This window comes from Giraffa tippelskirchi, chromosome 9 (assembly GCF_054371585.1).
Source record: "Giraffa tippelskirchi isolate mGirTip1 chromosome 9, T2T-mGirTip1v1.2.pri, whole genome shotgun sequence".
Lineage (NCBI taxonomy): Eukaryota > Metazoa > Chordata > Mammalia > Artiodactyla > Giraffidae > Giraffa > Giraffa tippelskirchi.
This window is the reverse complement of record NC_137283.1, coordinates 41,706,028-41,719,957: the sequence shown is the minus strand read 5'-3', so window position 1 is coordinate 41,719,957 and position 13,930 is coordinate 41,706,028. Positions and strand designations below refer to the sequence as shown.

General features: G+C 34.2%; 1 protein-coding gene across 46 annotated transcripts in view; it reads left to right on the top strand.

Annotated features, from left to right (window-relative positions):
* The window catches only part of SLMAP (sarcolemma associated protein), a 149,540-nt gene that overhangs the window by 95,351 nt on the left and 40,259 nt on the right, over positions 1–13,930 (top strand). For 9 of the 46 annotated variants that reach the window (XM_081524781.1, XM_081524784.1, XM_081524763.1 and 6 more), the window contains 8 exons: positions 2,976–3,071; positions 3,336–3,407; positions 5,141–5,281; positions 6,257–6,394; positions 7,408–7,576; positions 7,666–7,716; positions 8,190–8,240; positions 12,691–12,753. In XM_081524781.1, the coding sequence (XP_081380907.1) occupies positions 2,976–3,071; positions 3,336–3,407; positions 5,141–5,281; positions 6,257–6,394; positions 7,408–7,576; positions 7,666–7,716; positions 8,190–8,240; positions 12,691–12,753 (781 nt within the window). Of the gene's footprint in view, positions 1–2,975; positions 3,072–3,335; positions 3,408–5,140; positions 5,282–6,256; positions 6,395–7,407; positions 7,577–7,665; positions 7,717–8,189; positions 8,244–12,690; positions 12,754–13,930 lie in introns of all 46 variants that reach the window. The other 37 variants (XM_081524791.1, XM_081524795.1, XM_081524769.1 and 34 more) reach the window with 7 other exon arrangements.

Sequence of the window (13,930 nt, the reverse complement as noted above, 5' to 3'; positions counted from 1 at the left end):
TAGTTGCCTTTTGTTTAAAATGATAAGACCAAACCAGTGACCCTGGGTCCCACTATTCTTTTATAGATCAATCACTAAGAGCAGTCCTGCTGCAGTTAAAAATGTACACATATGTGAAAATTATCAGTGTATTAATCAGATCTTGCCTTCCCCTGGGCATAATGTAGTGGTGAATTGAAAAGCGGTTTCACACACATTCAGGTTAGAGAACATAGACTCTATCCAGAATTCCCTGTATTTGATCCGTGGCTTTAACTTTGGACCTGTTGGGAAAGTTGTTTCACTCTTGTGTGCCTCACTTTCCTCATCTATGATACATGTATAGTAGCACTTACATCATAAAATTGTAAAGAATAAATGAATTAAAACAGGGAAGTCCCTGGGAGTCCAGTGGTTAGAACTCAGTGCTTTCACTGCTAAGGGCCCAAGTTTGATCCCTAGTCAGGAAACTAAGATCCTCTAAGCCAAGTGGTGTGGCCGAAAGAAAAAAAAAAAAACACGTAAAGCACTTAGAACAATGTCTGGGATGTAGAACATATGCTATAAATGTTGGTCGTTGTTTACCATTCAGTAGGAAGTCACATTAATTGACCTAGCTCTCGCTCATTTTTAGAGATAGAAGACTTTTTTTTTTCACTGTCTCACCTCTTTTGTTATTTTATTTTTATTTGTAGGATAATTGCTTTACAGTATTGTGTTAGTTTCTGCTGTACAACAACTTGAATCAGCCATACGTATACATACACCCTTCTCTTTTGAGCTTCCCTCCCGACCCCAGCCACCTACCTACCTACTTAATCCCCGTCCTCTAGGTTGTCACAGAGCCTCAGACTGGGCCCTAGCAGCTTCCCACTAGCTCTGTTTTCACATAATGTGTACATTTCAGTGCTGCTCTCTCAATTCATCCCACCCTCTCCTTCCCTCAGTGTCCACAAATCCATTCTCTAAGTCTCGAGGTAGGAGAAACTTTGAGATTAATCTGTTCTAACCTTCATTTTTCATAGGAGAAATATGGGCCTTCTATGGGTAAAAGGATTTCCCAGGGCTATGTACTATAGTTACTAGTCATTGTCAACTGTGAATCTAATGCTCTCAATATAGCTCTCATTCTCATTTCTACCTTCTTGTCAGTTCTTTGAATATTCCTAGTGGCATAATCTTTCACTGTTCTTTTTCTAATTCTTTGAGAGAAAATTATACTGGCTTGTTTTTTCTGTATACATCTCTTGGAATTGCTGAAGTTCTAATGTAAGTTGCAAACCTTTTGAATAAAAACTGAAATTGATACATTTTATATCTCAGAACTAATCAACCATTCTTGGAAGTGTTAGATATCTGTTAGGATGTGGTTCATGGAGTTATGAAACTCTGAATGGAATTGAGTAAAAAAGGTTAAATTACACCATCTAGTGGGAGTAGTGGTTGTTTGGTGGGTTTTTGTTTTTAAGTAAAACTTTTTGTAGCATTAGTGCAATTTCCTGGATATTAGGAATGTTTTAGAAGCTTAAAATAAACTTGGCACCTAGTCACTTTTAAGTGTAAGCTGTATCTTAATGTGGGTTCTGAGGTGGTATGACTTTTATTAGATTCCTTAATCTATACTTTTACAGTTATATTAAAAAGCAGTTCCTCTAACTCTTAATTAGACCAGATTTTCCCTAATCATTATTTATCAAGGATATGGAGAGCAATAAATGCATGCTTTAAACCTCAAGTACTGTGTTTCAAGTATACACTTCTCAGTTGAAGTAGCTCGGAGGTATTAGGGTAGTAAGTGCTCTTCTTTGGATAATGACAGGAATAAAAGAAAGTGAAATTTAAAGTTTTGTCAGAACCACAACTGAATGCTGTGTGAGCATTTTCACCTTGACTTTCAGTAAAGGAGACCTTCTTAACAGCTATCAAACGTTAACAAGTGACCTAGAGATAAAGCTTTGCTTGCCAATGTCTTTCTCTGGAACACTATTCCTTTAGAGCTGCCAAATAGTTATTTAACTCATTGACTCCCAATTACATTGAATTAACATTTGGCCTGTTACTTATGTTTGACATGTTCAGCTGTGGCTAAGTGTTATATGGTCACAGAGAGATTTAGAACACCTGAAAGTGGAGTAGACTGTGAGCATAAAATAGTCTGTCTTTTAAAATATATATAACGTATAAAAATTTTTTAAAGAAAAAATGAAAAGATGCTTCCTTTTTAGATGTCATGCTCATGTGGCTGAGCCATTATGAAGTATTTTTGCTGCTGACCGATTTACTTTCGAATGAATTTGTTCTGAGCTAAGGGTATTCTCTCCCTTCTCTTTCTTTCTCTCTCTCTCTCTATACACACACACACACACGTACATATACACACACATTTTTTTTAATGTATATATATAGAATGCAGACTTATATCATTTGTCTGATTTTTTTATTCTAGGTTTTGTTCTTTTAAACTCATTCTTGTGAATTACAAATAAAGAAACAAAACAGATGACCTCTTTCCTGTTACAGAGGAAGTTGCAGCTCGAGCACCCCTAACAGCACTACTTACAGTACAGCTCAACAAATAGGCTAAAATGATGTGTGTATGTGTGTATTGTGTATGCACATGTGCGCACTCAGTTGTGTCCTATTCTTTGCACCTCCATGGACTCTAGCCTGCCAGGCTCCTTTAACCATGGGATTTTCCAGGCAAGGATACTGGAGTGGGTTGCCATTTCCTTCTCCAGAGGATCTTCCTGACCCAGGGATTGAACCCGTGTCTCTTGCAGCTTCTGCATTGGCAGGTGGATTCTTTACCACTGCACCATCTTGGTTAAAATGATGTGGGCTAAATATATTATACAAAGTAGATTTATCAGGTTTGAAAGCAAGATATACTGTAGGATGTGAAACAAGGATGTTTTCAGAATGTGCTAATAATTGATTATTTGTCAAAGGAATCGTGCTGAGGTTATTAGAATTTCTTTTGTGATTTATAATATTAGGAGGCCTTACATCGGGAACAGATGTTGGAACAGAAGTTAGCCACGCTTCAGAGGCTGCTAGCCATTACCCAAGAGGCTTCAGATACCAGTTGGCAGGTATTCCGGTTGCCTTTATACTCATAAAGCATTTAAGCACAGCTCAATATCCTTTAGATGGTTATTAAACTGAAATTAAAATTATGTAGCAGACAAAGGCAGAGTTATTTCTTAATGAACAAATATTGAAAATTTAGCATTTTACAGTGAATGTTGGTCAACTTTGTGATTTTTAGCTCTTTTTTTTGTAGTAGCAACCTTTTTGATATATGTTATTTTTTAACTATTCTGGGATTTTTTTTATATTTCATTTTTCTTTAACAGGCTTTAATAGATGAGGATAGACTCTTATCACGGTTAGAGGTTATGGGAAACCAATTGCAAGCATGCTCCAAAGTAAGTATCCATCTCAAGTACCTAAAGAAAAATGCATTGATTTTTATGTAGCTTCATTTCTTTGACTGTTATTTTGAATACATTCAAAAACATCTATACATTTTCACCATTTTTAAAGCCTTTTACCATTACATGAAATTTCACACATACATGTAAGTAGAAAAAATTATATATAGTGAATGCTGCTGCTGCCACTGCTGCTGCTAAGTCGCTTCAGTCGTGTCCGACTCTGTGTGACCCCATAGACGGCAGCCCACCAGGCACCGCCGTCCCTGGGATTCTCCAGGCAAGAACACTGGAGTGGGTTGCTATTTCCTTCTCCATTGCATGAAAGTGAAAAGTGAAAGTGAAGTCGCTCAGTCGTGTCCAACTCTTCGAGACCCCATGGACTGCAGCCTACTAGGCTCCTCCGTCCATGGGATTTTCCAGGCAAGAGTACTGGAGTGGGTTGCCACTGCCTTCTCTGGTATATAATGAATACCCATATACAATTCTCTTTTTTCCATCATAGTTGATATTTGTTGGAGAAACTGGGTCTTTCATCCTGTACAGTTTCCCTCAATCTGGAATGATACTTAAACCTTCTTGCTCCTCCTCTACACCATAAATTTGTAGTTTGATCTAGAAGTTTAGATCAACTCTGCTTTAGGCTCACCTTTTTTTTTCAGTGACACTTCATCAGTATTGTGTACCTTCATTAGGAACCACCGTACTGTGTAGTTGTCTTTCTTTTTCAGATATTAGTGAAGTGAAAGTGAAAATCACTCGGTTGTGCCTGGCTCTTTGCAACCCCATGGACTATACAGTCCATGGAATTCTCCAGGCCAGAATATAAGAGTGGTAGTGAGATATTGGTGATCCTTGATTATCCTTTCCTATATTCATTCTTTTATTTTGTAAAAATGGTAATATTGTAATTCTATCTTTACTTCATTTAGTAGATGCATTACTTCTATAAAGAGAAACTTCCCCTCATAAACCATTTTATTTTCCTAAAGAATATTTTCTTTACGAAGGGAAGGATGAGTGATTTTCTCCCTTTATTTACTGGATTTCAAAATAATGTTTTGGCTCCTTTTCATCTACCAAAGAAAGACCATTGAAGTATTTTTTTCCTCCAAGTGAGATTTAAATATTTATCATGGGTTAAACCTGTTCTGTTTTTCTTATTAATTCCCAGTTCTCCCATCTTTGGGAGACCTTCTTCAGGTTGACACCTGAGTTCTTCTGGTAGCACCCTAGCAGACTCGGATAATAGCTTCCTGCTGTCATATCAGACAAGGTAGTCCAGACTCATCTTGGACATTTCTTCCCTTAGACTTGGAATCAGCTTTTTCCTCATGGTACTCTTATTCCTTTGGTTTAGTTATTGTGTTAAAATGCTTGACACCCTTTAGAGGTTAAGAGATTATTTTTGCCCGTAAGTGTAAATATTGTGGCTTTCAAAGAATATGGCAAGTGTTAATAGAATAGTTCATTCATTTTGTATACTTGGGAGAATTTTTCAGTTTATTTTGACTTTTATCTGTTGAAAGTATGAGTTAATATGCTTGTGAGAGCATAATTTACTAATGCAACTTTTATATACAGCTTCAATTAATACAGAGTTGACATAATTTCTGTTTGGAGGTACCTTAATATAGAACTCAGAGAACATCACCAATGTGTTATTTTTTTCAAATGGTAAATACTTTAAAAAAATAACTATAATTATAAATATTTTTTAATCCTAGAATCAAACAGAAGATAGCTTACGGAAGGAACTTATAGCATTACAGGAGGATAAACACAACTATGAGACTACAGCCAAAGAGTCCCTGAGGCGGGTTCTTCAGGAGAAAATTGATGTGGTTAGAAAACTTTCGGAAGTTGAGGTATTTCAACTTAACAGATACTAACTAACCAAGACTATGGCTTTACAGTTTTAGTCTAAAAGTGCTAGCATTTCAAGACATTTCAAACTTGAGTATTAGTATATAGCTAGGAAGTTTTTCCTGTCTTATCTGGTGGGAAGGAGCAGTATGCTGTTTTCATTTTAGGAATTCTCAGCGTAGCCACGCAAGTTCTGGTGCTTATAGTCCCTAGTCAGTGATTAAGGAAATAAAAGCCTAACCAGGGAATTTTACTATTTCCACTTTGGATAGATTTCAGCCTCCACACAATGGACCATGATATGTGCCAGGGAATTGATCTTCTTTCACATAATTTTCTTTTTCTTCCGATTGAGGATAGTTGGTCTTAAGGCAGAGAGCTCCACCACTGTTCTTACCTTCCCCATCCTCCAGAGAGGAAAATTGTGCCTGGAGGGGGTTACTGTTTCTTTCTCCAGGGGATCTTCCCAACCCCAGGATCAAACCTGGGTCTCCCACATCATGGGCAGATACTTGACCTTGACCGTCTGAACCACCAGGGAAGCCCAGTCTCTATAATAACCCCATCCCAAAGTGACTGATTCACTGTCAGATCATTAATATGACGTGCAAAGAAAGAAAAATGCTAATTGTCCTCTAATTTTGTTGATTGTGTGCACATTATTAAATGTGCTTTTAAGAAGTGATAGGCTTAAAATATTTTCAAGGCCAAAACTCATACCCTGTGACCTTTAAAAAGTGTGATTATATGAAGGATTAGCCTCTCCTCCTTCCACGTTTCATTTTTCTAAGTTCTTTGTATTTTCTGTTTTAGCATGAACCTGAAGTAGATTGAAATTCTTCTGTTATTTAACTCGACCTTATATAAAGTCAAAAGTAGATTCTGATTTAGAACAGTCCATAGAATTATCGTTTGTATAAATTGAATTTAGAATGTGCATTTATTCTAAATCAGTTATCTGTTAACTTGAATTACAGCGAAGTCTTAGTAATACTGAAGATGAATGTACCCATCTGAAAGAAATGAATGAACGGACTCAGGAAGAATTAAGAGAATTAGCCAATAAATATAATGGAGCAGTTAATGAGATTAAAGATTTATCTGATAAATTAAAGGTATGTATTTCTCAGACTGGAAATATATAAACTAATCATTCCTAACATGCTGAATAGCTTAAGAATTTAGATATTGCTGAATAGTTGTTGATGGAAAATTTGGTAATGGTTTGAATTTATAGCATAAATCAGTTGCCATTTAACCCAAATCCCATTACCAGTGATAATTAAAAGTTTGTAAAAGCTGACATATTTCCTTTGGATGAAAGTAAATAATCAGTAGTTCATAATAGGCATTTTAAAATATATAACAGTAAATAGATAAGAATCAGCAAAACCCAAGATACTCAGACTTTTGTAAAACTAGAACCTGCTTTTCTTTAAGGTGTCCCAAATTCAGGGCCCAGCTATGTTAGTGCTGGAGCAAGCCCAGAGAGAACCTTTGCATGATTCCTTCCAGGAGGCCACAGGCTCTGCGTGGGCTGCAGCTACCTGTAGCTATAGGATATTTAGGATAAAGATAGACCAGACCACACGTAATGCCATGTTGGTCTTGTAAAATGTTAGAACTGAGTTTGTGAAGACCCATCTTTATGTAATTCACACCATGGATTGAGTGGCCAGAAGATACCCATTTGTTAACAGAAGACCAGAGCATACCTCCCATTTGTGTGAATGGTTAACCTATATAGCTTGTTAAAAAGAGGTCTTTTAAAAAGTGCTTGTAATCATCATTCCTTTAGCTAAAAGTAATTTTGTTTAAAATTTCAGAATAAGCTACACTGTAGGACTTACAAACTAATTGAAACAATAGTAATTTCAAGGAAAACCATATTTCCCTCTTGAAAAACGTGGTTTTCATTGACCCTTATAATCTATGTATGTATTGTGTTTGCTTGCTTGCTACAAGTTTTTCTCTCCGAGTTGATACAGAGGGATGACACAGTACATCATTTGATATCATCCCATCATTTTGACATCATTTACGTGAATAAAAGGAGTCCTGCTTCAGACATCTTAAAACAAGGTCAGATTTTATTAAATAGCTGGGTATTCTTTTTCGTTTTCAACAGATAGCAGAGGGAAAACAAGAAGAAATCCAACAGAAGGGACAAGCAGAGAAAAAAGAATTGCAACATAAGATAGATGAAATGGAAGAAAAAGAACAGGAGCTTCAGGCAAAAATAGAAGCTTTGCAAGCTGATAATGACTTTACCAATGAAAGACTAACAGCTTTACAAGGTAAGTTAGCTAATCCAGAAATTGATTTGATTTATTTTTTTCTTTCTTTTTATCTGTGAAATATCTTTTTCTTGGACTTTTATTTACAGTACGGTTAGAACATCTTCAAGAGAAAACTCTTAAAGAATGCAGCAGCTTAGGTAGGTGTCACCAAATTTCTTACTTAAAGCTGAATTTTTATCATTAAATTTTTGTTTACTATCTCACATTGGGTACTTGCTTTCTTTAAGAAGGATGTTTTACATATTAGGTGTAAAGTATCTACCCTCTTTCAGAAAATTTCCTTTAAAAATATGCTTGATTGCCACCAGTGGGCACCATTGTGTAGTCTTATACATCTGAGATGATCTGCTTAGAGATATTTAAATAAGAAAAACACATGAACAGCAGAATCCCTTTTCTTTTGAGGTTCATCGAAAGGTTACTAAGCAGTTGTAGCTTTTTCTCTAAGATGATAGAAAATGGCAAGTTGAACCCTTCTTGTAAAAATAAATTTAAACTGTTCAATCAGTCTTAATGTCAGTAGGAATACAAAATGCCATGGTTACACTTGAGACCAGTTTTAAAGTAATACTTTCTTTGATCAGGCAATGATACACTGTCTTAATCCTAGGGATACAAGTTGATGACTTCTTACCTAAAATAAATGGGAGCACAGAAAAAGGTAGTGTAAAAAACTTAAATATTTTTCTTTCATGATATCCTTTTACTACTTAAGCAGGACAGAGAGGTCAGGGATTTTAGGTGTTAAATGTCTGGAGTGAAAGCATGCTGTTCATAGACTGTTAAATCCCATCTTTTAAAAATCAAGCTTCCTTTTATTTTGTAATTCTTAATTCTGTGAGCTATGGTTAGATGTCCCTTGTTATATGGAAATTTCAGGTATTGAAATAGTAAGATTTTAATAATGCTCAGCTTCAGTGTTGGTTTATATAACATAGTATAGCTTCCCCTGCCCTCTACTATATTTTCAAAGACAATACCACCATTTTCTTCCATCAAGTACTGCTTTCTGGGGATAATTGGCCACTGTTTTTTAATATTTGTGCCCTGCCCCCTTCTTGGCCAGGAGTTCACTTGAAAGTCCAAAAAAGAAACAAAATAGAAAAAAAAAGTCCAGTGAGTCTGTGGATGTGTCATCGAAACTGCTCTCTTTATCTGTTTCATCAATCAGAGAAAAGGGAGTCAGTCATGTATGCCATCTGAAAAATTATTTTTTTTTTTCTTGATATCTGATCCTTCTTTCTGGATAGCTTGGGTTATCTCTTGCCACAAATGTATAGCCACTGTTGGTTTTCCTACTGCAACATGGGTTTTCTACTCAATGGTCTCTGTATTCCTTCAATCACGAAGATTTGTCCTCCCCTCTCCATTCATCCAACATTAACTGAGCACCAGCTATATGCCAGATCCTGCATTAGATGCTTAGAGTACAAAATGAATAAAATTGTTTTCTGTGTTTACAAATATATGTGCCTCTCAACTCAGTTTTTATATATAGAAGATGCCAAGGTCAGTACCCGAAACTTAATACTAAAAAGTTTTTCCCTGTATCAGGGATATCTTTATAATTCTTGGGTGGCATCTAAACTCTGATAAAGTTAGGGGGTGCTTTTTTGGTTTGTTTTGGTTTGGTTGGTTTGTTTTTAATCAGGAAGTGGAATAATAGGCTCAGGTAACCATGTATATGTGAGGTGCAAGATCAAGAGCTAATGTTCCATGTATAATAAATCTTGAAACTCTAAATTAAGAAGTTTCATTAATCATTGTTATTTGACTATTTTATATATGCTTTGTGAAATAACACTGACACTTTAAAATTTCAGTTTGAGTTTCAACTTGAGACTTTTTAAAGGTGTAGTTTATATTCATTGCACCATTATTATTAAAGTATATTTAGTAAACATATGTAAAAAGACTTCATCTTCTAAAAGCTTCTCATTCTTAAATGAATTTATATTTTCAGTTGTTTTTATTTTGCTCTTTTTTCTCTTTCTGGCATGTACACTTCTAATTCAAATCCATCACCTCTTGACTTGAGCATGTATTTGTTGATAAAAGTAGTGTTAATTCAAGCTGGGAGCATTCTGTTCCTTTAGTTAACAGTCTTTTTATGTACACTGAACCAACTTTATGCTATTTAGAGTTGTCAAATTACTGCTTACAATTTTTTGCCAATTCTAGTTAATTTAAGTGAGAAAAGCTATAGAAAACTTCTTGATTTAAAACTGAATAAGATATTAATATTTTGGATACTTTAGGGTACTCCTAGCTATGATTATTTTTCCCTTGCAGGTGTTAGTGCTAAATTGAGTAGTGAGTGAGTGAGTGAGTGAGTAATAGAATATCTTTAAAGAAACTGAGTAGTAAATATCTGGATAAGCATAGAAGCTTCATATTTAGTTACAGAGTAGATTATGAATAAGATGAGTCTATTCTGAATCATTTATGATATAGTAAGACACTAATTATCAAGTATTCAAATATTGTCAAAGTCTGTAGTTATAATATGCTATTAGGAATAATTGTAACTAAAATTACTTTTTAAGCAGTAAAGGGAGAACCAAGTTTAGTTGTAAGAGAATATTTCAAAAATGTCTGGAGAAGTTAAGATTAATAATACTTCTCCAGTAAACTCATTTTTAAGATTACTTGATTCTAAAGTAGCTGCTATGTGCACAACTTTGTGTTATAATTTTTAAGATGTTACCTAATAAGCATATTTTGAATACATCTTAGATGATATTTAGAAAAGTGCTGTCTAATAGAACTGTCCTGAGTGCCACATAAATAATTTAAAATTTTCTGGTAGTCACATTAAAAATACAATAAGAAATAGCTAAATTTTTAATAATATATTTAATAATATGTTTACTTTAGCCCAATGTATGTAGAATATTATTTCAATATGTAGTCAATATTAAACGATTACAGATGAGTATTTCACATTCTTTATTCCTTAGTAAGTTTTTGAGACCTATAGATATTTAATGTACGCTGACAACACATCTCAATTCAAACTAGCAAATTTTTTTAAGGGCTCAGTAGTCACATGTGGCTAATGGCTACTGTATTGGACAACACAGGTCTAAAAAATTGAAATACGAAGGTAACCCATGTATAAATAAAACACATTTTGTCTTGTGATTCTTATTATGTTTTTGTGCTACTTTTTCTTTGCATTCCTACAACCCTCTTTAGTATCACAGGACACCATCACCATTCCTCCTGCCCCCGCACTTCAGTATCTGATTCGTGACTCCTGGTTTAGATGATCAGTGACGTCTTTTATAGTCTTGGCAAAGTGAATTCCCTAGGGCTTGAATTGACGTAATGAAGCACTAAAAGTGCTGTGATCCAAATCGCTTGCATGCACTACCCGAAAGACTTCTCTCATGTGTCTTAGGAAATAACCTTTGTAAAAGTCACATGTATATTTTTATTTTATGTTAATCTTGCATTTTATCTAAACTGGTATAGTAGATATTTTAATGTAGAATCATTAAGTAAGATCAGAGTAGGTAAAAAGTTTGATTTTTGGCTTGATGTGTGATGGTGGATTGTCCTGCATTGATAAATTTCATCTGAAGTCTTGTGATGCTAGTTTGAAACTTGGTTTCAAATATGTTTTACATAGTCCTTTAGTTAGGCTAAAATTTAGTTTTACTGAGTTTTCATATATAACAGTGATATTGTATAGTTTGAATTTTGAAAATGTTGTCATAGCTTACATAGGAAGTACTTTTTTTTATTTAACTTTAGATTTTTTTTAAATTTTGAATTTCTGTTGCAGTTAGGCTTTTTTTTTCTTCTTGAGGCTGTATTGTATCTCTCTATATTAATAAGATAACTGTATGCAGCTATACAATTATATACAACTATATATAATTGTGTGTATGTGTATATATATAAATAAATAAATATATATAATATATATGTAAAAGAGCTGGCCTGACTTGGTGACTGAACAACAACAAATAGAAAAATATATATTTGTATACCATGTAGCTAGATAAAGGATAATGAGAGATTTGATGATGAATTATGATAAATAAGAAAGCTGTCAGTATGGATATCAGGAGAGGTTGTCGAGTGATCAGAGTAGGAGATGCCTTTAAAGCAAAGTTGAGATGATGAAGTGAGGCCAGGTGGAGAAGAGAAAAGAAGCTTTTACTGTCAGTCTGACTCATTGTCTTTGACAGGTTTTTGTGCTTTTACACCTTCAAGGTAGTCGTCATGTTGGAATGTATTTTTAACACTTGAACTTCCAATGTCTGTTTGGTAGTTTTGAAAGATATAAATATGTACTTGAAGGATGTTATTCAGATTTAGAAGTTGGCTTTTTGAATCACAGTAATTAAAAGTTTACTGTAGGAAAAGGGCTGAAACTTTTATTAGACTCTGTTTGGTTTTGATTCTCTTTACGTATTTGGGAGAAAAATGTATTTAATCTGAGCAAAATCATTTAGCAAGATCCTTATTTTAAAATGCACAAGCATTGTTTTTAATCATTTAGGCAGAGATAAACAATGCAGTGATTTGATAGTATATGAAGTATAGATTAAGTGACTCAAGAGGAAAGACTACTTGTGAAACAAAGTGTAAAAATTAAAATATTGTATCAGTTTCTTTACAATTTTAAGGCATTATTTTATGGTATTCTTAAAATATTTACTTTTTAGCCTCTTAACTAAGATGAATAGCTTTGAATAGGGACTGTTAGGAAACAGTCATTTGAAAATCAATTCAATAAGAAATAAAAAAATTTTTAATTAATGGTATTTATTAAGCTCTCATGGAAAAAAGATGCATTTTAAAAGTGGGAGAAGCTTTTTTAAAGCAATATATGACAATGGTGTTCTTGAGCTATTTGGATAGAAACTGCACCTTTAAAAGCTAACCATTTGGGGTACAAATTAAGATTACATAACTACAGTTTTCACTCATTTAAGTCCAAAATATGTCTGCTATTAGTATTAAAATATAGTAAACTTTGATTAACCTTATTCAATTATCCGTGTTAGTACAAACGTTTTGGTTTTCCTACCTTTGCTGTTGGTTTTCAAAAACAGCAACAAAGACTATATCCTTAAAGGTGTTTCTTTCTTTATTAGAGCACTTGCTTTCAAAGAGTGGCGGGGACTGCACTTTTATTCATCAGTTCATAGAATGCCAAAGTGAGTACAGAGTATTTTTCACATTGATTTTAATTAAGTCAGGGTCTAAATTGAAAAATGAGAGGAAAAATGAAGATCTCCATGTGTTTGTTATGGTAGAAGTGCACAAAGGTCATCTTCAGACAGCAGTGGTTCTTGACATACTGTTTCTGTTTCTCTCTTGTGAGAAGTGTTTCTCTTACATTTGCTTTCACAGATGGAGGTGAGCATTTCATGTTCCTCACAAAAAAAAAAAGATGAAGTTTCAAGCTTTTTAATTAAAAATCATTATTGAGTAGCGAATAAAATACAATGTCAAGGAACTAAATGTCTGGCTGCTTAAGAGACAATAATAACGTTCACCTGTTTTACTAAAGTTCTAGTTCTATCACAGTTTTGAATTTTGAGTTCTTAGACAAATTTCTTAAACGATTAAATGATATCACAAAAATAGTGATTTCGTTTGGGCATTGGGGTAGGAAGAGCTTTCTAGAAAAGAAGTAGTAATAGATTGTCCTTTAGTGTGACACCTACTGCCTACCCTGGAGAAGTTGTACAAGCCTAATTAGAATAATATTTTAAAGATAGACTGGTTGGCTTTTGAGGTGATCTAGACCTCTGCTGAATTCTGAACAAAAGAATTGTGAAATCCCTCTTACTTGAAAATCATGTGACTGCTTAAATCTGTAACAAATCACAAAGTTGTCTTATTCTCTTAGTTTCTTAGTAACAATTAAAGGTCACTATGTGTAGTAAAAATTTATTGATGAAATTTATACTTTTCCCTATCAGACACACACTTTGTCAGACTCTTTTTTTTCTTCCTGTTTGCTTTCTCTCTTTAAAAGAAGTGGTTTTCCAAATATTTCTGAATTCAGTTGATGGGTGTGCACGCATGTGTGGTTACTCTCCCACCCTCTGCTCCCATATCGCCAATCTGAAGAGCATTCATGGATTGTAAGAGTCACACCTGGTAATTATAGCAGGCACAAATTCAACAGATCAAATATTACAATCCTTAGAGTTGCTTTAAGGAAACCTGAAATTTCATTGAATTGTTTTAGAAGAACTGTGTGTGTCCATTTTAGAGATTATAATATTGAATGTAAGCTTAATACTACTTTAAGCCAGATTTTTAATAAATATGGCATATTTCTTTGTTCTTTAACAGTTTTTTCATGAAGATTAGTGCATCTTT